At 41.8% G+C, this 23,113-nt stretch overlaps 1 protein-coding gene across 14 annotated transcripts in view; it reads right to left on the reverse strand.

Annotated features, from left to right (window-relative positions):
• Positions 1–5,898: 5,898 nt before the first annotated feature.
• The window catches only part of PHF20L1 (PHD finger protein 20 like 1), a 100,295-nt gene continuing 83,080 nt past the window's right edge, over positions 5,899–23,113 (reverse strand). For 10 of the 14 annotated variants that reach the window (XM_025184904.2, XM_075920115.1, XM_075920114.1 and 7 more), the window contains 3 exons: positions 22,401–22,773; positions 20,695–20,860; positions 5,899–11,300 (listed from right to left, as the gene is read on the reverse strand). In XM_025184904.2, the coding sequence (XP_025040689.1) occupies positions 11,158–11,300; positions 20,695–20,860; positions 22,401–22,773 (682 nt within the window). In that variant the 3' untranslated portion in view covers positions 5,899–11,157. The remainder of the gene's footprint in view (positions 11,301–20,694; positions 20,861–22,400; positions 22,774–23,113) is intronic. The other 4 variants (XM_075920108.1, XM_075920105.1, XM_075920109.1 and 1 more) reach the window with 1 other exon arrangement.

Here is a 23,113-nt window from a genome sequence, read left to right on the forward strand (position 1 = left end):
AAAAAGCCCTGTGCAGACATGGCCATTTGTCAGAAAAAAAACCTTTTGCACAAGAGCTTGTAAACCTCATTTTTGAGGAATAAAGGATCTTGAACAAAAGGTTTTTTTTCTGACAAATGGCCCCATCTACAGAGGGCTTTTTATAGCAAAAACCTCTTCCGCAAAAAGGATCAGAAGATATGCAAATGAGTGCTCAATTTGCATTTCCTCTTTCTCAAAAGACCCGCAGTGTAGATATAGCTGGACTATATTTGCATGTGTCTTCTCAAAATGGTTCAGTGTCAGTACATTCACTGACTGATCTGCCTCTGAAACACGCAACACACATTACCAACACGCTCTGTTGTGTGATTACATTTATATAACTAAAGCTAAGCCGCTCTTTGTCTGCCTTACCTAGTTAGAACATGAGCTCTCTGCAGCAGGGACTGTTCTTATGTATGACTAACAGCACTTAGCTTTGTGGGGTCCACTGGGAGTCAGCCCCCCCGGCATTGTTGCAATACAAACAACACAGAATCAGGTTACCCGGCTTCTACCCTTCCACAGCCACATGCTTGCTGTGTGACCTTGGGAAAGTCACTTACCTTCTATGTTGCCTCAGTTTTGTTATCTATAAAATAGGAATAATACTTTGCTACTTCACATGGATGACACAAGGCCTTACTTATGAATACTTGGGAAATATTATGAGATCCTGGCACTGAAATCCTTCTAATGAATAAATCATGGTAATTTAAATCTAAGGACTTGCCTGCATCATTGACACAGTCTTACTTGTCTGTTGGGAAATGTCTGAGCAGCACTGACTTAGGAGATCAAAGGCAGCTGGGCTCAATCAATATCAGGAGGAGAGGAATTAAGTGATAAACAAGCAAGGAAGCAATCGTGTTGTGAGAGGAGATTTGAAAAGTGAGAGAGAAAGATGGCACAGCAAAAAAGAGGCGTGGAAAGATGCAGAGGAGAAGGCTCTTTCACTCTTAAGGGTCTCAGAGGTGTAGGAATGTTAGTCTGTAACTTTAAAAATGGGTAGCCCTTTGGCACTTTAGAGACTATGAGGTTTTGTGGGCAAAATCCACGACTTCAGCATAGTGGTATAAAACAATTAAAAGGAACCCATCGCTAACAGAAGAAGGAATAAGGAGGAAAGGAGAAAGGCCAGGCTACAGATGGTTTTAAAAGCAAGAAATGTAATTTTGAAAGGGACTGTGAAATGACTGAAGGGGGGTCGGGATGGTGAAGACATTTCCTGGATGGACAGGGGAATTACCACAGGAACTGAGAGCTTGTGGATTTTGGTGGTTCTATTATCTGGCAGAAACCCCAGCAGCTCTTGGCCCTTGGGAGCGGAAAGCTATGTAGAAGTCAACTACAGCACATACTTAGCTGAATCATCCAGCCAGTCATTTGCACTTCTTGAGGTGGATTTGATTTTCAAATGGAGCCATTCAGGTAGATTTTACAGGATCACTGATACCGCTAGTCCATTTAGTTCCTCAAAACACCCGCTGGATCATCCCAGTTCAGCCACGATGGAGACATAAACCCTTTCAGGGAGAACTGACTTGTTGAGTGCAGGCACTCAGCACCACTTGAGCAGAGCTAGATTTGCGTCAAAGCCCAGACATGAATCTTCTTACAGGCACATTAAATGGGATGCAACAGCTTGCTGGGGTCAGGGAAAGTAGTTCACTGAGCAGTTTGCACAATCCACATTCTTAAAAAAACAAAACAAAACAAACAAACACACCCTGAAGTCTATGGCCAGCCTGAAATTCAAAACAAATGAACTCCAGCCAATAACATGATTTAAAATGGAGACAGGTTGGATTGGTCCACACTATTGTCATCCCCTCAGCTGTCTATAGATGGAATTTCCTTTAACTTCGTTAGAAATGGTTGGGGGGCAGGGCCTGGGTCTCTGTTCACTAGATCATATTGGCAGACGTCATTCCATCCAGTAATTATTTAAAGGCCATTGAATTATTACTGGAAATAGTTTCTTAGACTTCCTATAACGATTTGCACTGACGACAAATATAGCTGCTCTTGGTGTCTCGGCTATGAGCTTTTTTGGGCAATCTCTACTGAGGCTGAGGAAGAAAGGTAATGGAAGGTGCATAGATGACTTACTAAAGCCATGAAAACTTTAGGAAAAATGACTTGATTTTCAGCACAGCCATAAGTCTCCACATATGCAGGGACAATTCTGCATGCAGTTCCCTAGCACAAACACATCTGTGCAGCTGTGATGGGGTTTGCAAACACAAAACTCCTTTGGTTAAAAGGCCTCTGTGCATGAAAACGTTACCACTGGTGCCTGCAGGTGTTTGGCTGTACATCAGCACTCTACAAAATGAGGCCTCAATTTGATTACCAGAGCCAAAGAAAATGGGGGACTCCAGTGTAGCTTACGGAGAACTTTTGGGCTGGCAGTTTCCAACAGCCAACATTGTCAAATGGCTATTTAAAAAAAAAAACAACCATTGTTTTCCCAAGTCATTCCAGGAGGCATACCTGGGTGGTCGACAAATGCCTTTGATGTCGACACCCGCGCGTCCAGACTACCGCGCTGAGCCGACAAACAGCTGATCGGCTCAGCGCGGCAGCCATGTAAATTTAAACAAAGCGGCGATTATTTAAATCGCCGCTTCATTTTCCTTTGCCTGGTAGCCTAATCTACATGCCTCTGGCGACAGAGGCATGTAGTCTAGACGTACCCTAAGAGCCAGGTGGCTGTAAACAAACTTTATGGAACCATACGTAACTTGGCCACAGCCATGGTAATCTTACCAGACCACAGATGCTGCCGGACCAGAGTGTGCCAGACTAGAGAGGTTCAACCTGTATATTGTATAATGTAATACTCATTTAAAAGGCAATTAAAATTAAACATGAAACATTGGAAACAATAGTAGCATCTCTAACGTCCATTTTACAGCAAACTTGGAGAGACCACTTCTTACAAGCGACCACTTTTGCTAGCTTCCATGATTGGTTGCTCTGGGAGTTACCTCAAGAGATAAAATCTTGTGTGCCACAGGCAGAGAACCGGAGAGACCACTGTGCACGTATGTGCAAGGCCCTTGAAAAAGCTGGGAATTTAGATTTATTAAGGTGATCTTAGCAACTAACCTACGTACCATTCTAGAGAGGAAGACGAAAAAAACACCAAAAGGTCCCTGCCAGTCTGACCTTCACAACAGCACATAGGGCAATCAGTTAGTTCATGTGACCATGAACCACATCTCCAGCCTGAACCATCTTTGCTGTTTCAAAGGACAGAGCTAGAGAGAATGGTTTTTCTTCCCTATATCCATTTGGTGACCCTGTGCAGTTTTTCAGATAGCTAAAAGATTCATACAGTGGCAATTACAAAAGTTAAATGTATAGAACTGTGTGCATTCACCCACGGGTATGAGTGGAAAGGTAAAAGGAGGAATCACTGCAGTTTCAACCCAAATGGTCGTATATTAAGGAGACAGTCCAGACATAATGAAGCAGATGCACCTCCATTCATTTCAACAATGTTGCAGCTGCTTACAGTAGATCCAAATCTTTCAGATTAGAAAGACAACTTCCTTTGAAGGTACCTTCACCTGTTGTATAGTTATTTATATCTACCTCATGCGGGATCTAGTACTGAGACTGTCTTATGGTGTCTACTATAACAGAGACCTGATCTGGGTCTGCAAGGTGCTACAACAATGTAAAGAATTAATAGCAGATTGAAGTACGTTGGGTATCGACACGATATATATGAGAGTAAACTATAAAATTATTTAGAGAAGAGTTGCCTGCACAAGTCAGATCTCAGCCATGTTTCTGAAATACCAAATGCCTCTAGAAATTGTATTGCAAAACCAAACTTCTAAAATTAAAAATACCAAAGTAAAATAGTTTAGCAGTAGAACAAAGGCCAGTGACAACTTGTCTCCCATTTACTGAGTATGCCTGAAAGTAATCAGAGCTGTCGCAGCTGTGTCAGTCCCAGGATTTTAGAGAAACAATGTGGATGAGATGATGTTTTTCTTGGTCCAACTTCTGTTGGTGAGGGACAGCTTTTTAGCGCACCTCTAGCTATTTCTACCACACCTCACCGGAAATCTTACAGGATATCTTTAAACTACAACTCATACTTGATCTGGAAATAAATCTTTCCTGAACCCCTCTTTTTTGGCTTGCAAACCATCCCAACATCCTCCTCAGGCTCATCAGAAGAAAACTTCCCACTAACTAGGACACAAACACACCATAGTAGACGTATCTCCATAGCTACTGAAATAATCAACACTTCCCACAATGCACATTTCAAAGTCCATGGGTCCTACACATTTCTATCACAACAGGAGATGTATCTAATCCAATGCCCTAAATACCCAAGTAACTATGTGGGTGAAACCTTTCAAGAGCATAGTGATTGTCTGAACTCACATAGGAAAATAATTAAAAAAAAAAAAAGAGAGAAAAATGCCAATTCTGTAGCGAACACTTTTCACAAAGTGATCACTCTATATCCCACCTATCAGTCTTCATCCTCAAAGGAAATCTGCACAACGCTCAAAAGGCAAGCTTGGGAGTTTAAGTTCATAATTACACTAGACCCCAGAAATCATGTTTTTAATAAAGACACTGATTTGTGGTTTATTACAACAACTTGCAACCCACTAGCCACTTTAGTCTTACGTGCATTTTAGTCTTACTTTCAGTGCTAATAGGCCATTTCACCTTGAATGGTCCCGTAGAATGTGCGTTACATATTTGTTAAACCATCTGTTTAGTGTCCTATGGCACTTTAAAGACATAAAAAAATAACATGGTATCATGAGCTTTCATGAGCAAAACCCATTTCTTCAGATGAGCATGGGTGAAGGAAAAAAGGGGGAATATCATAATTATAACAGAAAAAGAAGGAAGAAGGAAAAAATGTACCTGCCAATAGTAGTGCAGGTACTAATGTGGCTAACTGAGTGGCTGGAAGTGTCCCATACTTAGCTTTTGACGTCAATGAAGGGTTAAATGTAAGAAAGACTGGTTTTATAATGGGCCACCCAGTTAATGTCTTTCTTAAGCTGGAGGGAAAGTGTCAAATTTGCATATGAAGGTCAATTCCACACACACACTCTCTAGTTGGCTTGTGAAATCCTTTTGCAGAAGAATGGGAACTTCTATATCCATTAATGAGTACCCAAAGAGGTAAAAAGTTCCCCTACAGGTTTATGTGCATTATCATTTCTGATATCTGACATGTCTATTTATCCTTTTTTGGTCAATATACATGCATTGCTGGCACATACCACTTTAGAGGATGTGCAGTTATATCAGACTCTGATGTTGTGGCTTATGTGCTTATGGCCTGTGATGGTGTCGCTTGTATAGATGTGTGGACAGAGTGGGCAATGGGGTTTATTGCAAGGGTAGGTTCCTAGATGAATCTGTCTGAGGTGTGATGTGTGGCTGCTAGAAAGAATTTGTTTCAGGTTAGAGGGTTATCTGTAAGTAAGGATTAGCCTGTCTCCCAAGGCCTATGAGAGTGAGGGATCATTTTCTAGGACAGGTTGCAGATTGTCAATGATACGCTGAAGGGATTTAAGCTGGGGGTTATAGGTGGTGTTCTGTTATTTTCCTTGTTGGGCCTTTTTTATATTATTTAGATGTAACACTCTGAATACCATTCCCAGGCCTGAGGACTTAAATCTTGCCTAACAGTAGTCTGATAAAAGATATTATCTCACCCCCTTATCGCTCTGAATGTGATCAATGAATTAGGAGTACATAAAAACTAGCTGACAGGCTTTATACAATTAAGGCACAGGTCCCTAACGCTCCAGAGTATATAAAGCATTGATCAGCTTGTAGAAACTGTTAGTTCACCAAAATGGAGCCCAGGCACTTAACCAATCTCAATAGGCCTTTATTGTGAGTATATTAGAATGCAATCAACATTATTGCTATTATAAAACAAACCATAAAAGAAAATACCTTGCTTCTCTCACGGAAGAAGTTAAGCAGTTCAGGGCTGCCTCTCTCACACTTTTCAGTGACAATGCATTGAGAGGCATTAACTGAATGGAGACAGTTGTGAGCAAGTCTAAAAAAGACTGAATAGCTGTTTAAAGCAAATTTAAGTGATCAGACTAGATTTTAGTTAATCAACCAGTCCCTAGAAAAATGCTAACTCATCTATTGCTGACAGCATCCCAAACACAGATACACACTGTCTTAATTAGATGGCATGTTTGGAAGTTCATTATATTCATGTTTTCTGCAATATTTCACATTTTTCCAGTAGTATGAGTTGCCCATGCTGGTGCAGAATGTCTCCGACAGACACTCTTTTATTTATTCTAGTGTATTTTCACCATTGTCAAGTGCTCCATACCTGTTCTCCAAATACAACAAAATACACACAGTGTACATAATGCTTATTGCTAATGACAGATCCCTTCCTCTAATCCTTGGTACACCACATGGCATAACAAATTTTAAAATATACATGAAAGCACTGCAACAAAAATCACCCTTGTTAAAAACTAAATCCATTACACAGTGACTCAATACAAAAGAAAAAAGTATAGTAAAATACATGATCAATGGTCAACTCCAAAATAAGAATTAAAAAAAAAACCTGTTGACTTTAACAAGTGCTTTCTAAAAGTAGGGAGCATGTCCTGAAAGATTTCACAAGGCATACAGTGGGAGAGTGGCAGAAAAGAGGTTCCATGACTGGGATTATTTTTAGTAAAGTGACATTTAGGTCACAGGTTTCTGTCCATTTTTATTGCCTGTGACCTATCGTGGCTTTTATTAAAACCAAACATAACAAAATCATCACCTTATCCATCACATGAAAAGAAGTTGACAATGGAATGCTGGGGTGAAGAATGCAACCTTGGATGCAACCATTTAGTCAAAAGACCACAGCAAAGGTACATTGTGGTGTGAGGGTAGGATCGCCACACCCATCAGGACCTGCAATAAAGTTAATTCTGCCCATTATTTCTTGTTATTTAGTCTCTATTTTCAACCGTCTTTAACCATAAAGATTGAAATTTGCCATGATCTGGGTTCTGTTTTCCTCAGTTTGATTATAAAAAAAGTTCACTAAAATAGTTGTTTCTGAGAACAAGGCCACATGAAAAGATGTTTTAACTCACAATAAAAAAAAAAATCTCGGCAATTTAGTTCTGAAGCACCAGAGCCTCTGAAAGTCACCCTGTCTGTGCATGTACTCAGCCTAAGTTTATTAGACACAAATATCTGAAAATTGTGCATACTCTACCTCCACAGAGCTCACTGAGCATGCTCCAGCCCAGGGGTGGAGCGGGACTTCCCTTGCAATTGCCTCCAGCCTCTCCTTTACCAGTGGGACCCCAGAACAAAGCATGGAAACCTCTCCAGTATTTTTAAATGGCTTCCTAGGTAACACCCAGGCAGCAGGGTGATGACAGACTAAACTGGACTGTAGAGGCTGAGGAGCAGAAGAGTTGCAGGGGCAAGCGGAGGGGAAACAGGTGTAAGCTAGAGGACAGACAGGAGCAACAGATGGCAGGAATAAGCTGAAGCACAAACAAGGCAACAAGTGGACATGTTAGCTGGGAAGTGGGTGGAAATGGCAAAGCGTCTATCCACTTGAGAATGCTCCCCTTTAAAATGTAAAGAAGAACACAGGGACCTTGAGTCCCAACATTCGTGATCTAGCAAATACCCTTGCAACCCACTGGCAGCTTCCTTAGTGGACCAGCCAGAGAGGATAAGAGCCAACTACTATTACTAGTTACTCCATCAGCTCAGATAGCAGAAGTTTGTTGTAGAGGTAAAGGTTCTCCAACACACCTAAGTAGTGCACATGTGAGAGGTTCCAACACTGCTGAGCAGCCATGATTGTCACAGGATGGCTCCACATGACAGATATCCTTGTTTTTTTTTAATTTCATTTGCTTTTTAACTAAAAAATTTAAAGTAAAAAAAAAACCCATTAAAAGAACACTCCAAAGACAAACACCCTGAAGTTAGGAAATGCCAGAATTAAGCTTGCGCAACCTTAATTTGTCCCCTTTGTGCATATATGCATTGTGATATAGAATTTAGTTATAACATCACATACTATTTTTCCATAGCACCTCTACCAGATTCAGTGCACAGTATAGATGAGGGGGGTAGCCATGTTGGTCAGTAACTTTAAAAATGAGCAGTCCTGTGGCACTTTGTCATGAGCTTTCATGGGCAAAACCCACTTTTTCAGATGAGAGGAGTGCAGATGGTGCTTTAGGAACAAATCAGAACTGTGTAGTGAATAAGGCTGTTGTTTGTAAGATGCCTGCCTTGTTTATTGAAGAAGCTGAAAGGCGTATGGTGAATGAGGCAAAAGAGGGCAGACGAGAAAGTCTTATGATTAAGACAATTGAATGATATTCTGAGAAATGGAATCTATCCCAGCTTTTGCTTATTTAAATCTGAAACCATATGGTACTATTTTAAATATACCATATATTTCATACAAAAAACTACTGTAAAAGTGTAGCCCTTGGCTACACTAGTGATAACCTCCTAGCATCTGTATATGAGACCACCTCCATGCCCTCAGCTCATACAACATATACCTTTTAGGGATAATAGTCTCACAACTCACTGTAACTTTGCTGTGATGGGCCCAAAGCATGGAACCTCCAACCCACAACTTGAAATCTCAGTCCATCTCTCCCTTCATTACATTTACAATTATATGGTATCACACACATGCATACACACATTTTATCACACAGCACCAGTATGTACTGTGTATATTATGTAAATACCATATACTTTATTTCAAACTGTATATGAAGATTTACATTACACAGTACACACAGTACCACATTTAAGGATATGCAACAAGTGAATAATAGATAACAGTATCTTTGCATATCCAAAGAGTAAGTAGATCACTTTCAACAGCTGTTAATAGTGTGAAATATATCTTAAGTAGTCATTTAAGCATCAAATTATACTGTATAAAACATCAGGGTATTTAAACATAGTAGTGGTTGTCATAAAAAAGTCAACATTCCTTAACAGATTCCTCAGTTACTATATTTCCTCTTTACTTTATGATGGAGGTGCTAATCCCTGCTATATAAATTAAGCTTGAGCTGAGTTTTGCAATTAATACAGAGCTGTAGTATCTCCAATACAAGGGTATGGTAACTGCTGTTGAAGAGACCTTTTAAATAGCTATCATTCTATCACTGATGTTGACACATTTGCTTTAGAGTTAAAATATTAATAGCATTAACTTACTTTAGACATGACAGATCAGAGACTTGAGTGTAGCCATTTTTCAATAAGCACCCAGGCATGCTACCTTCTCTCTCAATAATGGTTTTATGATGCAAGGTCAAAGCACTAGTTTCAACATCTTTTGTACACAATCCATCTTTGGCACATTTTTTCTACTGTCTGAATCCTCAACAGGCATTCAAAAAACTTGTATTGTCTGTACATTATTTTAATTACTTTTATACATTTCTGTATAGGATAGGAAAAAAAATGGAAAATGTAGAGTATGCAGAATAGTTTTAATAAACAGTTTTACATACAGTACCTTACATATAGAACAGTGTGTTTGCAAATTTAAATAATTTTTGAATGTACAGTGGCTTGTACTCTTATCAAAAGGTAAATTCAAGTTTACTGTCTATCGGTTCTAAAATGCATTTATACAGAAAACTAGAACTGATAAACAGTTGTGAGGCATAAAGTGTTCAAGTATCTTATGTCATCAATTAAATAGCCTCTTTTTAACAGTCATATTTTACAAATTCCAAAACCTGTACATACATTATTTTCAATTTTATAAACTGCTTGTTAAAAGGTAACATTTCATGTTAACCATGAGTTCTTATAGTCTATAGTAATAAAACTAGACATGTGTAGATATAAATATGTATATAGTATGTACATATGAATGTGTGTGTATATATACACATATACCTACACATACGTATGTAGCACTGGGTGCAGTGACAATTTATATAAGCACAGGCCAAGAGAAGGGCCTGAACTCAAAATCCAGCAAGAACTAACAGAGCAACTAGGTTGCCTTTGGTTTCATGATGTTTTATTCACTTATGACTGAAGCTAAAAGTTTTTATAAAAACATCCTAAGTAATGCATCTTTGTGATATTCAATTTAGTGGTTTAGTAATTCACAGCCACAAACAATTTTGCTGCTCTTGCCATTCCTCATCCCAGCTGAGGTTGGTAAAGATTCAGAGGGCTAACACCAAGCTGAGCTACCCAGGACAAAAAAAGTACTTTGAATCCTGAATACTGAAATAGAACGTAAAAAAATATAAACTAGATACAATTTTGGATGGATTGCTGGCACCAGGTAGAACTTCGAAAAAAAAAACCCTCATGTATTTCACTATCTTCACACTCTCATCCCAGTGGTTTTAGTATTATTTGGCACATTTGACCACTGTTTGCCACTTACAATGTGAAAAGAGCCTAAGGGTTCTGTAATGAGGATTTTTATTTAAAAAATATTTAGACACACACCACCACATCCTGTTTCTTTCAAAAGTGAAGCTAGCATTTTCATTTTCCTGAACAACACTAATTAGACCAAAAAAAAAAAGTTCTCGGGCTGGGAAAGATTAGTTACCTTCCTAAACTTTGGGGGTGGACCAACTGTAGAGAGGATATGGATCTCTCCTTGTCTCCCTAACAAAGGGAGAAGAAATAATTATGAATGAGTATTTTTCCCCATTTAATTTGTTTTTTGCCCACTAACATTTGTCAGTTTGGTTCTATCTGCTACTAACTATAAAATTATACCACTTTCCATCGAAGAGATTTCTTGAACATTCTTGTATGACCCAAAGGAGAAATTCTGCCACTTCACATGCCTTATTTATCATATGTTAGATCATATAAATGTTCCTCAGTATGTGACATTGTAATCTGTATTTTGGACACAGAGTATTTCGATTTTCAATGTCAGTTTAGTTTCCTTATGCTAGATTTCCTTTCTCTTCTCCAAAGCTTCAGGCTAAAAACATAATCAGTACAGAACCAAATGTTCAGCTTTTTTGCTGTCTTCCTGCCAGTTTTGTGGCTAATTAAAAAATTCACTGTAGAGAGCCTATTTTCATTCCTTTATTCTTCCTTTTGTCATACAGAGCAGAGCGTGGCTATTTGCTGTACTTTCCCCATGTCAATTAAGAGCTGTTTGATACGTCGCTTGAGTTGAGGCAGTCTTGCAAGGGGATCTGGTGGTTCCAGCTCTCCAGTGAAGTCAAGCCAGCTTTCTAAAACTACATTGAGAAAAATATAAAAGAATGGTTTGATTAGAAAGGGATCTTTGGAAAAGAGTGCACAACCCTCCAAAGGTAGGTGTGTTGAAATGCAGTGAGGGCCATATCCAAGTGCTATTGAAGTCAGTGACAAAATACTTGAGGACATCAACTTGACTAGGATTTGGTCCTAACTTGTCAACCCAAATTTAAATGGCATTGTGCCCTATCCAAACCCATGCATCCCAGGTGCGTGACTGTGAACAACACACTTCAGAACATTTCATGGCCAAACTCAATGCCCAAATGAAAAGCAGCTTATCAAAAAAATTCAGACTATCTACACTATTTATTGCTAGATATTCTGTATTTTGATTTTCAGGCCCACACTAGTGTTCCCACTACACTGCGCAGCAGCACAGCTTCACAGGTGATTATTCAGCACCGCCCAGTCAGAGACTCAGGACGCTGTGCATGGAGCTGACTGCCTGGGCAGGGCTGATTAATCACGTGTGAACTTGTGCTGTCACAAAACTTAGAGGGAACACTGGCCGACACCCAAATGCTTCCAAACCTACTTCTTCCATATTCTATTGGACATGGACTAGCACCTAGCCTTGTAAATGCTATCAACTAAGACACGGATTTTAAAAAGGGGAATCCAAACTTTGCCCAAAAGGGGGTAGCATTAGCAACTTGCCAAGCCTGAGGGCAATAGTAATCTGCATGAAATGGAGCATGCCTCTGCTATATGCATCTTTAATATAAAGGTACAACAAAGAGATACTCAGAAGGGTATATTTAAATGAAGATCTATTATTCTGAATAGGCATATCAATCAGTGCTCCATGGGCATTTTTATTCTTCTAAGCATGTTAAAATGGTCTCACTTATTCATCTTTCCAATTGCCTTGACTAAATTCTAGTAATAAAAGGTACATTAGGACAAATTACTCCCATAGACAACAACATATTGATGATAAACATAAAAAGAAGAGACTCCAGCTCACTGTCTCATTTGTCATGGTTCTGGAGTAGCAAAAACTCAGTAGGCATAAAATGCTATGAATACTTTTGTCGCTAATTTTAATGCATCACTAAAAAAAAAAAAAACCAGGGAGCAGGTGATATAAGGTGGTTTCATTTTTACCCAGCCACTTACAAAGTGGAATCACACTAACTTCAGAGTGACGGCAAAAGTCAACTCCCATTTTTCTAGAAACATTATCAATGTGAACGCAGTCTGATTGTAAACAGTCCATCAGAGCTAACACTATTTTGTGTTAATAAAAATAATTAAGGACTAAAATAACTACACTTTGTCCAAACTCTCTTCATTTGTGAAGTGAATCTCTTAATTGAACGGTTACACAATAACAGAATATAATTTATTTAAATGTTTTTGATGTTTTCCATATAGGCTCAGAGCACAAGGCTTCAGACCCCACTGCTGCCTTCGGAGCTCGGGAAGGGGCTTCTGACCCCTTGCTGCCAATGCCTCCCTCCCCACCCAGAGGGGAAGGTTACTCACCTTGTGCAGTAACTGAGGTTCTTTGAGATGGTTGTTCCAGTGGGTGCTCCACCTTAAGGTGCACCAGTGCCACTATACTACTGGTCAGAGACTTTTGAAAGCAGTGCCCCGCCCCCTGCGTTGGCTGTGCATGCACAACACTGGTGCGTGATGCTTGAAATGGCCATCCCATGCACATGACCAGCCGCCGCCTCAGTTCCTTCTCTGACCTGGATATAGTTGAGTCCAAAGCCAAGGAGAGGAGAGTGGGTGGTGGAGCACCTCTGGGGACAACCATCTCAAAGAACTCCAGTTACTGCACAAGATGAGTAACTTTTCCTTTTTCTTCAAGGGAAAGACCCCGTGGGTGCTCCACCTTAAGATGACTACAAAGGAGTATTCATGCTTGGTGGTGGGCGCTTTGATAGTGTTGACTCGGTAACTGTGAATATAGTCTGGCTGAAACACATGTCTGTGTCTGCAAACGACTGGATGGCATAGTGCTGCGTGAATGTGTGGGCTGAGGCCCATGTGGCAGCTTTGCAAACGTCTTCTGTTGGTATGCCTCAGGAAGGCTGTTGTCGCTGCCACTGCTCTCGTGGAATGAGCACATATGGTTGCCAGGGGCTCCTTCTGGGATATATTGTAGGCTAAATGTATGCAACCCGAGATCCATTTAGATAGTCTTTATTTGAATATAGGAAACCCCTTTGCTCTCTGCAGATGACACAAAGAGTCGTGGAGATTTTCGAAAGGGCTCTGTACATTGTAAGTAAAAGGCTACTGTCCTGTGGATGTCTAGGGTGCGTAGTGCCCTTTCTCTGTTGTCCTTATGAGGTTTAGGAAAGAAGACGGGTAAGTATATGGGTTTATTGCAGTGAAAAGTGATAAGTACTTTTGGGAGAAATTTAGGCTGTCCTTATGAAATGTCGTGTATGGTGGGTCCACCACTAATGCTTCGAGCTCCCCAACTCTTCTTGCAGAGGTAATTGCAGCTAGAAAGGCGACTTTCATTGATAGGTATAGAAGGGAGCATGTAGCCAGTTGAATTGAGTTTAGTGATAATCCTAAATTGTGTAGTTCCAGTAAGTGAGTGCTTTTGGAACTCCCATCTCTGATGGGACGCAGTTCTGTTTTGAGCACCATGAGAACATATGCCTTTTTTGTTTGTATGTTTTTCTGGTTGCAGGTCTGCAACAGTTCACAAGAATGTATCGTATTTCCTGAGGGTACTTCATTTCTGCAGATGTTGGCCAATTAGCATCCACACATGAAGATGGAGTTTGTGGACGTCAGTGTGGTGTATCTGCCCATCTTGCTGTGAAAGCAGAGATCGGACTGGTGGGAGGCAATACTTTGGACATACACTTATCTGTACCAGGTAAGGGTACCAGGTCTGCCTGGGCCAGTTTGGGGCTTCAAGTATAACGCTGGCTCTGTCCTGCTTGATTTTCAAGATGATGACTGGATCAGTGGAAAAGTGTATAGACAGGTGCTTCCCATTTTATGCTGACTGCATCCCCCAAAGATTGGGGCTCCACACCCACTCTGGAGCAGTAATATGGTCACCTCTTGTTTTAGGGGTGGCAAAGAGGTCCACTATGGGAAAACCCAACTTCTGAAATAGATGGTTCGGTTTGGTGGGGTTGATCTCCCACTCGTGTTTCTGTGCAAAATTTCTGCTGAAGCAATCCGCAAAGACGTTGCCCTTGCCTGGGAGGTAGGTTGCAATAAGTGTTACATTCCTCAGGATGCATCATTCCCACCATTGCACCGCTTCGTAACACAGAATCATAGAACACTAGAACTGGAAGGGACCTTGAGAGGTTATTGAGTCCAGTCCCCTGCCCTCACGTCAAGACCCAGTACTGTCTAGACCATCCCTAACCTGCTCTTAAATATCTCCAGAGATGGAGATTCCACAACATCCCTATACAACTTATTTCAGTATTTCACTACCTGACAGGAAGTTTTTCCTAATGTCCAACCTAACTTCCCTTGTTGCAATTTAACCCTATTACTTCTTGTCCTAACCTCAGAGGCCAAGGAGAACAATTTTTCTTCCTCCTCCTTGTGACACCCATTTAGATACCTAAAAACCTCTATCATGACCCCCCTCAGACTTCTCCTTTCCAAACAAAACAAGCCCAATTCTTTCAGTCGTCCTTCACAGATTATGTTCTCTAGACCTTTAATCATTCTAGTTGCTCCTCTCTGGACCTTCTCCAATTTTTCCACATCTTTCTTGAAATGTGGTGTCCAGAACTGGAAACAATACTCCAATTGAGGCCTAATCAGTGCAGAGTGGAGTGGAAGAATGACTTCTCATGTCTTGCTCACAACACTCCTGTTAATGCATCCTAGAATCATGTTTGCTTTTTTTGCAACAGTGTCACATTGACGACTCATTTAGCATGTAGTCCACTATGAACTCTAGATCCCTTTCTGCCGTACTCCTTCCTAGACAGTCGCTTCCTATTCTGTATGTGTGAGACTGTTCCTTCCTAAGTGGAATAGTTTGCATTTGTCCTTATTAAATTTACATAACTGTAAGATCATGCTCTCCCTTGTCAGTTGATGTAGTACATGGTTGTGACATTGTCCATCACTATCTGAACCGTTTTGTTTTGGATCACTGGTAGAAAATGGATGCATGTGTTGTACTTGAACTCAGGGCAATATACATTTGTGTGTTTGTTGGCCTCCTCCTCGTCCCAAAGGGCCTGAATGACCTGCTTGCCCAAATGGGCTCTCCAACCCATCAGAGAGGCATCTGTTGTGATTGTTAATGTTGCAGGTGGTTGCTGAAACAGGACCCCTTTGCAAGCATTTTGATGCAGTGTCCACCACGTGTGTGTGTGGACTTTATTTTGCTCAGCATGGAAAGGTTGCTGTTTATGTGGTGCACGTGTGGCCTGTATACTGTCCTTAACCAGGCCTGGAGTGGTCTCATGTGTAATCATGGTGTTGCCACGTGTCCCAGTAGTTGTAGGCACCTCCATGCTGTTGTCAATGGGCTGGTCTCTGCTAGGAGTATCAGGTCATTGATGGTTGCGAACCTGTGCGCTGGGAGTAATGCTACTGCTTTTTTTGCAATCCAAGTGTGCTCCTATGAGTTCTATGTTCTGAGTGGGGGGTGAGTATGCACGTTTCCAGATAAGTCTGTAGGCCCAGACTATCGAACAGTTTTCTGGTGGTTGCTACAGCCTGCTCTGTGTCGCGCGCCGTGGGGCCTTTTAGCAAGCAATAGTCTAGGTATGGGAATATGGTGATGCTGCCATTCCTTAGGCGGGCCACCACTACCACCAGTACCTTCAAGACAACCCTTGGGGCTGATGAGAGCCCGAAAGGCAACACTTTGTACTGAAAATGTAGGTCTCCTATCATGAAGCAAAGGAACCTTCTGTGGGCCGGATGTATCGAGATATGAAAATATGCATCCTGAAGGTCGAAGGTACACAGCCAAACTCCCTTTTCCAAGGCAGGAATGATGGTGGCTAGAGTTACCATCTTGAACCATTGATAGCGAACAAACCAACTGAGTCTTCGGAGATCCAGTATCGGTCTCCAACCCCGTTTACTTGGTGGTGAGAAAATAGTGGGACTAGAACCCCTTTCCCTTGTGTGGTGGTGGAACATCTTCTATGGCCCTAATTATAAGAGGTGTTGTGTCTCTTATGCAAGCACATGCTCGTGAGAGGAGTCCTTGAAAAGGGGCAGGGAGGAGGGTTGGAGGTGGGAGATGGTAATGAATAGTATGCAGTACCACTGATGATCTCCAGCACCCACTTGTTCGTAGTGATGGTTCGTCATACTTGATAAAGTGCAACTAGTCTACTGCCAAATATTATACAGAGTTTGTATTGCTGTCTGACCCTTGACCGGACCTTCACAACACCCGATGGGATGTTGTGGGTTGTTACACAGCTGCCTCGTGGGAGGCTTCTCTGCGCCTGTTCTGCCTTGGTCAGCGTCTGTTGTCGCAGTGTCTTTAACTGAGGTTAAACTGAGTGGATTTATATCTGTGTAAAAAATCTTCCCTGCTTTCTTTTAGTCGCAGGTGCATAGATACCTAGAGTTTTTAGTGTGGCTCATGAGCCTTTCAGCGTATGTAGCGAGGCGTTGGTAGATTCAGCAAACAAATAGTTTCGTACCTTTGAATGGTAGATCTTCAACTATGGACTGGACTTCCCTTGGGAAGCCAGAGAGTTGGAGCCAGAAGCTGCGTCATGACGATTGTTGACACCAGGCATCTTGGAGGCTGCGTCTGCTGAATCTAGAGCAACATGTAGGGCTGTTCAGGAGATTAATGCTCCTTCATTGAAGTTTGCTTTGAATTGCTCTCTTTTATTGTCTGGAAGATCTTCAAAGTAAAATTTGCAAGTTGATCAAATATGTGATGTGTATGCTTTGCAAGGAGGGCTACATAATTCGCAATTCAGAGCTGAAGGCTGGCTGATGGGTAAGCCTTCCGACCCATTAGATCCAGGCGTTTCACAGAATCATAGAAATCAAAGAGCTGGAAGAGACCTCAGGAGGTCATCAAGTCCAGCCCCCTGTCCAAAGCAGGACCAATCCCAATTAAATCAACCCAGCCAGGGTTTTGTCAAGCCGAGACAAACACCTCTAGGGAAGGAGATTCCACCACCTCCCTAGGTAACCCATTCCAGTGTTGCACCACCCTCCTAGTGAAATAGTTTTTCCTAAATATCCAACCTGGACCTTTCCCACCACAACTTGAGACCATTGCTCCTTGTTCTGCCATCCGTCACTACTGTGAACAGCCTTTCTCCATCCTCTTTGGAACCTCCCTTCAGGAAGTTAAAGGTTGGTATCAAATTCCCCGCTCACTCTTCTCTTCTGCAAACTAAACAAACCCAAATCCCCCAGTCTCTCTTCAGAAGTCGTGCACTCCAGCCCCCTAATCATTTTGGTCGCCCTCTGCTGGACCCTCTCAAATGCATCCTTTCTATAGTGTGGGGCCCAGAACTGGACACAATACTCCAGATGTGGTCTCACAAGAGCCGAATAAAGGGGAATAATCACATCTCTGGATCTGCTGGCAATGCTCCTCGTAATGCACCCCAATATGCCATTAGCCTTCTTGGCTACAAGGACACACTGTTGACTCATATCCAGCTTCTCATCCACTGTAATTCCCAGGTCCTTTTCTGGTAAACTGCTACTTAGCCATTCAGTCCCCAGCCTGTAACAATGCTTGGGATTCTTCCGTCCCAAGTGCAAGACTCTGTACTTGTCCTTGTTGAACCTCATCAGATTTCTTTTGGCCCAATCCTCTAATCTGTCCAGGTCACACTCTGGACCCTATCCCTGCTCTCCAGCTTATCTACCTCTCTCCCTAGCTTACAGTCATCGGCAAACTTGCTGAGGGTGCCACGTAATACTTGCAGTCACATCTTCTGCAAGTTGGTGGGATTGTGGCAGGTTTCTGCCATATGGTTTTTGTAGGATTCATGGGAATCTTGAGTTTGGCCTGCTGCAAAGCATGTAGAATACTCATCAGCTTATGTGGGTCTCGGGCACAGATATTTCTAATGTGTCTGCCACACGTTTAAAAAGTTCCTGAAATGACTCTGTCATCAGGTGACGAGGAAGAAAGGTGTATAGGTGGGGGTGAGTTTGATATTCACTCTGTCCCTGTGATGTCAAATTCCTCTTTGTCCTCTGAAAAACAGCACTGATCGGGAGTACTGGGGACCTGAGGCTTGGGTGCCTGTGGCAGCTGCTAGGGTTGCTGCCCTCTATATACCACCCACGGGTCCCAATATGGTCAGTTGTCTGGCACGAGTGGCAGGAACCATTGTGGTTGTTGTCAATGCTGCACTTGCTGCATTGATTTGAGCGACAAAATTCTGTGAGTAAGTATCTGCATAGGTTCATCGTTGCCAACATCACTCCTTATGGACGGTACCAAGGCAGATGTTGTGGAGAAACCGTATCTTGTATCTGAGATGCCATCGGTCCCAAAGAGTGGCGTCCCTGGCACTGACACCATCATTAGTTCAGCTGTGGTGGTAAACTGAGGCAGCGTAGGTGTGGGGGGGGGGAGGGGGGAGGAGGAATATGGGTACCGGCAGGATCTGGATCATCAGTACCGGCACTGTAGGTTGAGCTGGTGCCAGCTGCTAGTAAAGTGCTTTCATGTGCTTCTCGGTGCCAGTGCCAGATGAGCTTGCTTAGCAGAGCTTGGTGCCAGCTCTGATTCCAATCTTGCTGCTTTATGCACTTTCACCCCTGCCAGGATAGAGCTTGCCAGTTTCAGCTCTGAGCTCAACAGGTGAGAGGAAGGTTGGACCTTCTCTTTGGGGTCTTGGCTTTTGTGGGTGCCAGTCCAGTTCCCCATGTGTTTCTCCAGCGCTTTAGCACCATCAGGTGTGGAGACGGATTTTCCATTTGTTCTGTGCTTCCTGGGCAGAGAGTCAGATCCCGACAAACACTGGGACCTCTTTTTGGGCATTTTAGCCCTGTCCTGGTTCCTGGGGCCTAGGCAAGGAGCCTCTTCATTAGAAACCTCCCCATGGGACATAAGTCCGGGGAGGTGAGGTCTTGTCTGGGTCCAAGGACATCCTTGGTGAGTTCTACAGCTGTAGCATTTTAAGATGGGGCTCTCTAGCGTTCCTTGAGCGGCTGATCAATTTCAGGCAATGTGGGTACTGTTCTGAGTGGTGGTCCTGACCTAAGCAAGGGACACACTCAGAGTGTCTGTCTAAAACTGAAACTGACAATTTGCAGGATACACACTTTTTAAATCCGGAGGAGCCAGGCATGTCCCCGGAAGTGTTAAAGTTTAAACCATCTCAGAGAATTGAGACTGGCAGCCTTTACACATGGTGTAGACTGTGGCTTGTGAGTGAGCAAAGAAACTCTCCACTTTTTTGTACTTTTTTTTTTTGAAAGAAATAATTTCTAACTGACTAATAGTAAAACTAACACCAAATATCTAATTCTACTCTAAACTACTCAAGTCTGTAATGAGGGCAACTGCTCTGCTGCGACCGAAGCTTACGGTGGTCAAAAAGGAACTGAGAAGGCGATTGGCTATGCGCATGGGATGGCTGTTTCAACCGTTGCATGCCAGAGTTCCGCGTGCACAGCCGACCAGGGGGAGGGGTTGCCATCAAAAGTATCTGACCAATAGTACCGTGGCGCTGGCACATTTTAAAAGTGGAACACCCACAGGGACACTCCTTGAAGTAGTATGTGATTAATATGTTAAAAAATTAACACATTAATTTAATTTCAAATTAATTGCAGGCATTAACTGCAATTAATTGACAGCCCTAGTGAAAACTGAATGCATTCATCTCCTACAACACTTAGCTCTACCACATAATCTTTGTTTGAATTTGTTATAAAGGCTGGTCTGCCATCTTAATCCAAGCTATTGCCAATTAGATTTTAAACCAATACACAGAAAACTACAGCTGAAGATGAAAACTTCTTTTCTCCTCCTCAGGTATCTGATTGATACATCTGCCCAAAACAAATACTATCAACTTTATTTCAGGATATGCTGTGGATTAGTGGAGGATTAGTAAGCAAAGCATGGGACCAGGAGCCTGCTAATTAATGGTCTCACTGTGTGGCCTTGGGCAAGCCATGCTGTCAGAATTACTGTTAACATTGCATGTGTAGGCTTGACTTCAGATGCTCTGAATACTCATCACCTCAGTGGGATGTTGCAGATGCACAATAACTCAAAAAAAAAAAAAAAAAAAAAAAAAAAATCAGACTCGGTATCCCAGAGCATCCAAAATAAATTTGGGCCTTGATCATTCGTTTAGTCATATATATGACATGTAATGGGAGACTTATTGATTTAATGCTTCGAATGTTCAAAGCTCTACACAGATTGATATGAAGTATTGATATTATTGTAACTACCATCAACTTCCTTTTCAATAAGGTCCATTCTGCTGATGACTTCATTCTGTACATTCTCTATGTGGGTAAGAAGATTTAGCTGCCATTGAAGATGTGAATCCGCTTGTTCTTCGGATCCTTTTTTTTCATTGCAAGCACATATTACATTCCCCTCAGCAGGGTTCTTCTCCATAGGAATAACAAAAAGAAATAAAGTTAGCACTTGATAAATGCTTTATTTTCAACTTACGACTTGGATTCTAGTTTTGATTTCAATACTTAGCACAATGCCTTGAATGAGCAACTTTTTAATTGCATTATTATTTCACAGAAATATAAATATACATAACATTATGCAGTTTAAGAATATTAGTAGAGAGTAAGTGCAATATACATGTCAAACAAATTAGTTTATCTGGCTTCAGGATTACCACAGAGACAAAAAATTCTCTATGTTAATCCTGAAAGAACAGGAGGAAATGTTAAATTCACCAGTTCTTGTACTTAGTTTATTGCAGTACGAGTGGCCCATGTCTCACTACTCTGGTACATAAACTTCTAACTCTTAAACCATGAAGTGCTGAATGCACCAGTGAGCCATTATCCAATACAAGCAAAATTCCAAAATGTATTTGTTTGCAGTCCAAAACAGATCATGTGAAAGTATAAACACAGAATTGTATCTAAAATGCCAAAGTCCACTTATTTAATTTCAAAGTTCAGAGCATACTGACAGATTTAAGACAAAAGTACATTCCTTCTTCATACTGTTGTCATTTGGTGTAATTTTCTACCAAGGAGTATAAAAAGGAGCCACTAATTGTGCGACCAGTAACGACTAGTTATGAGAACCATTCCTGTAAAGTTTCAGGTAATAGCTATTTCCAAAGACAGGATGATACCTGATTTAACAGTTCAATGGGTTGAACTAGTCCCAGCATAGTCTGGCCTGCAATAAGCTCTCCACAGTACTGGCTGCTCTCTTAGCCAGCCAGCCAGCCAGCCAGTCACCTAGTCCACACACCCTGTGCTCCCAAGAGAAACGGACTGCTGCTCTGTCCTGTAATTTCTATTATGGTCTTCCTAGACCCTGATTGGCTGCTTTCCCCCCTGAAGTCACTCTAGTCTGCTTAGAGGACCTGTCTACTGGCTTTTCTGGGACAGGGTATAGGGCCACTAGGCCTCCAGCAGGGGGTCTCAGGGGCCCTGACAGGTGGCAGCAGGGGAACGGGAGGGTGGAGGAGAGGCAGCTCCACAGAGCCAATGCTCCTGGGAAGCCGGCTGTAGGAGGTGCAAAGGGAGAGGGAGGGGGAGCAGGTGGCTTTGCGGAGCCAGCTGCCCATGTGTGCCGGGGAGGGGGGGCGGTAACAGCTCTGCAGGATCCAGTGCTCGTGGTGGGTCAGTTTAAAAGCCAGCTCCTTACAAGCACTGGCTCCCACCTCCTTGCCATTGCTGCCTCTGATACAGAGATAGCAGGGGGGAGGGGAATGCATGCAGTCGATAGGATTAACCGATAAGCCTGAGGCTTATCGGTTAATCATGTAGTTGACTACACGTGACATCCCTAGTGCGCAGTATTGATCTATATCTGCATAGCAATAGCATGCACATCAGTTGATAATTCAGAAACAGGAATGTATTCATAGCTATTTTATAAGTTTATTGATTTTTATTTTCTTAAGAAATAAACTAATTTTAAACTCTACAATGAATTAAATGATTTTTACCTGCTCACTCTTGCCATCTTCTTTTAAAGAATATTGTAAACAGTTTTTATCATCTGAATGAAATTCCTGATCTTCCTCAAAACTACTCATATCTTCATCATCTGAGCTCACAGGGTCAGTAACAGATTTGCAGTCCTGTCCAAAACTCTGTGGTTTCTGGTAACTGTGCTCACTTATAATATATGTTTCTTCCATCTTCTGGGGTAAGCTAGGGGGTGGTTCCTTATGGCTTTGACTGTGATATGTCCTTGCAGATGGATTAACAGCATCTGGCAAATTTACTTTTTTCTTCTCTACCCCAAGTGTCACTTGTTCTTGCTCTTTTCGCACCCCTGAGCAAGCCCAAAGATGAAGATCAGGATGATGTGTATTTCTGGAAGGAAGAGGAGAAGAAACGTTAGTACAGAACAATCACTTTCAACAATGAAACCTTTTAAAATTCTAATTTTGGCTTAACTGTATTTACATTAATAAACTATTTTTAAGGTAACCTCATTACCAAATGTTTCATTCAGCGATACTGTGGAGCTCTTAATTTTGCATAAATCCAGTGTGCCCCAGTCACCTTTCATAAGTGTGTTATGATAAAACAAAAATGTTTAATACGCCCCTACAGTTGAATGCTGTCAGGTGCTCAACACTAGCAACTGCCATTGAAATTGAGGATTTCCATCACATGGTATAATTGGACCAGTTAACTGTTCAGTGGAAAC

The sequence above is a fragment of the Pelodiscus sinensis genome, chromosome 2, assembly GCF_049634645.1.
Source record: "Pelodiscus sinensis isolate JC-2024 chromosome 2, ASM4963464v1, whole genome shotgun sequence".
NCBI classification, from domain to species: domain Eukaryota; kingdom Metazoa; phylum Chordata; order Testudines; family Trionychidae; genus Pelodiscus; species Pelodiscus sinensis.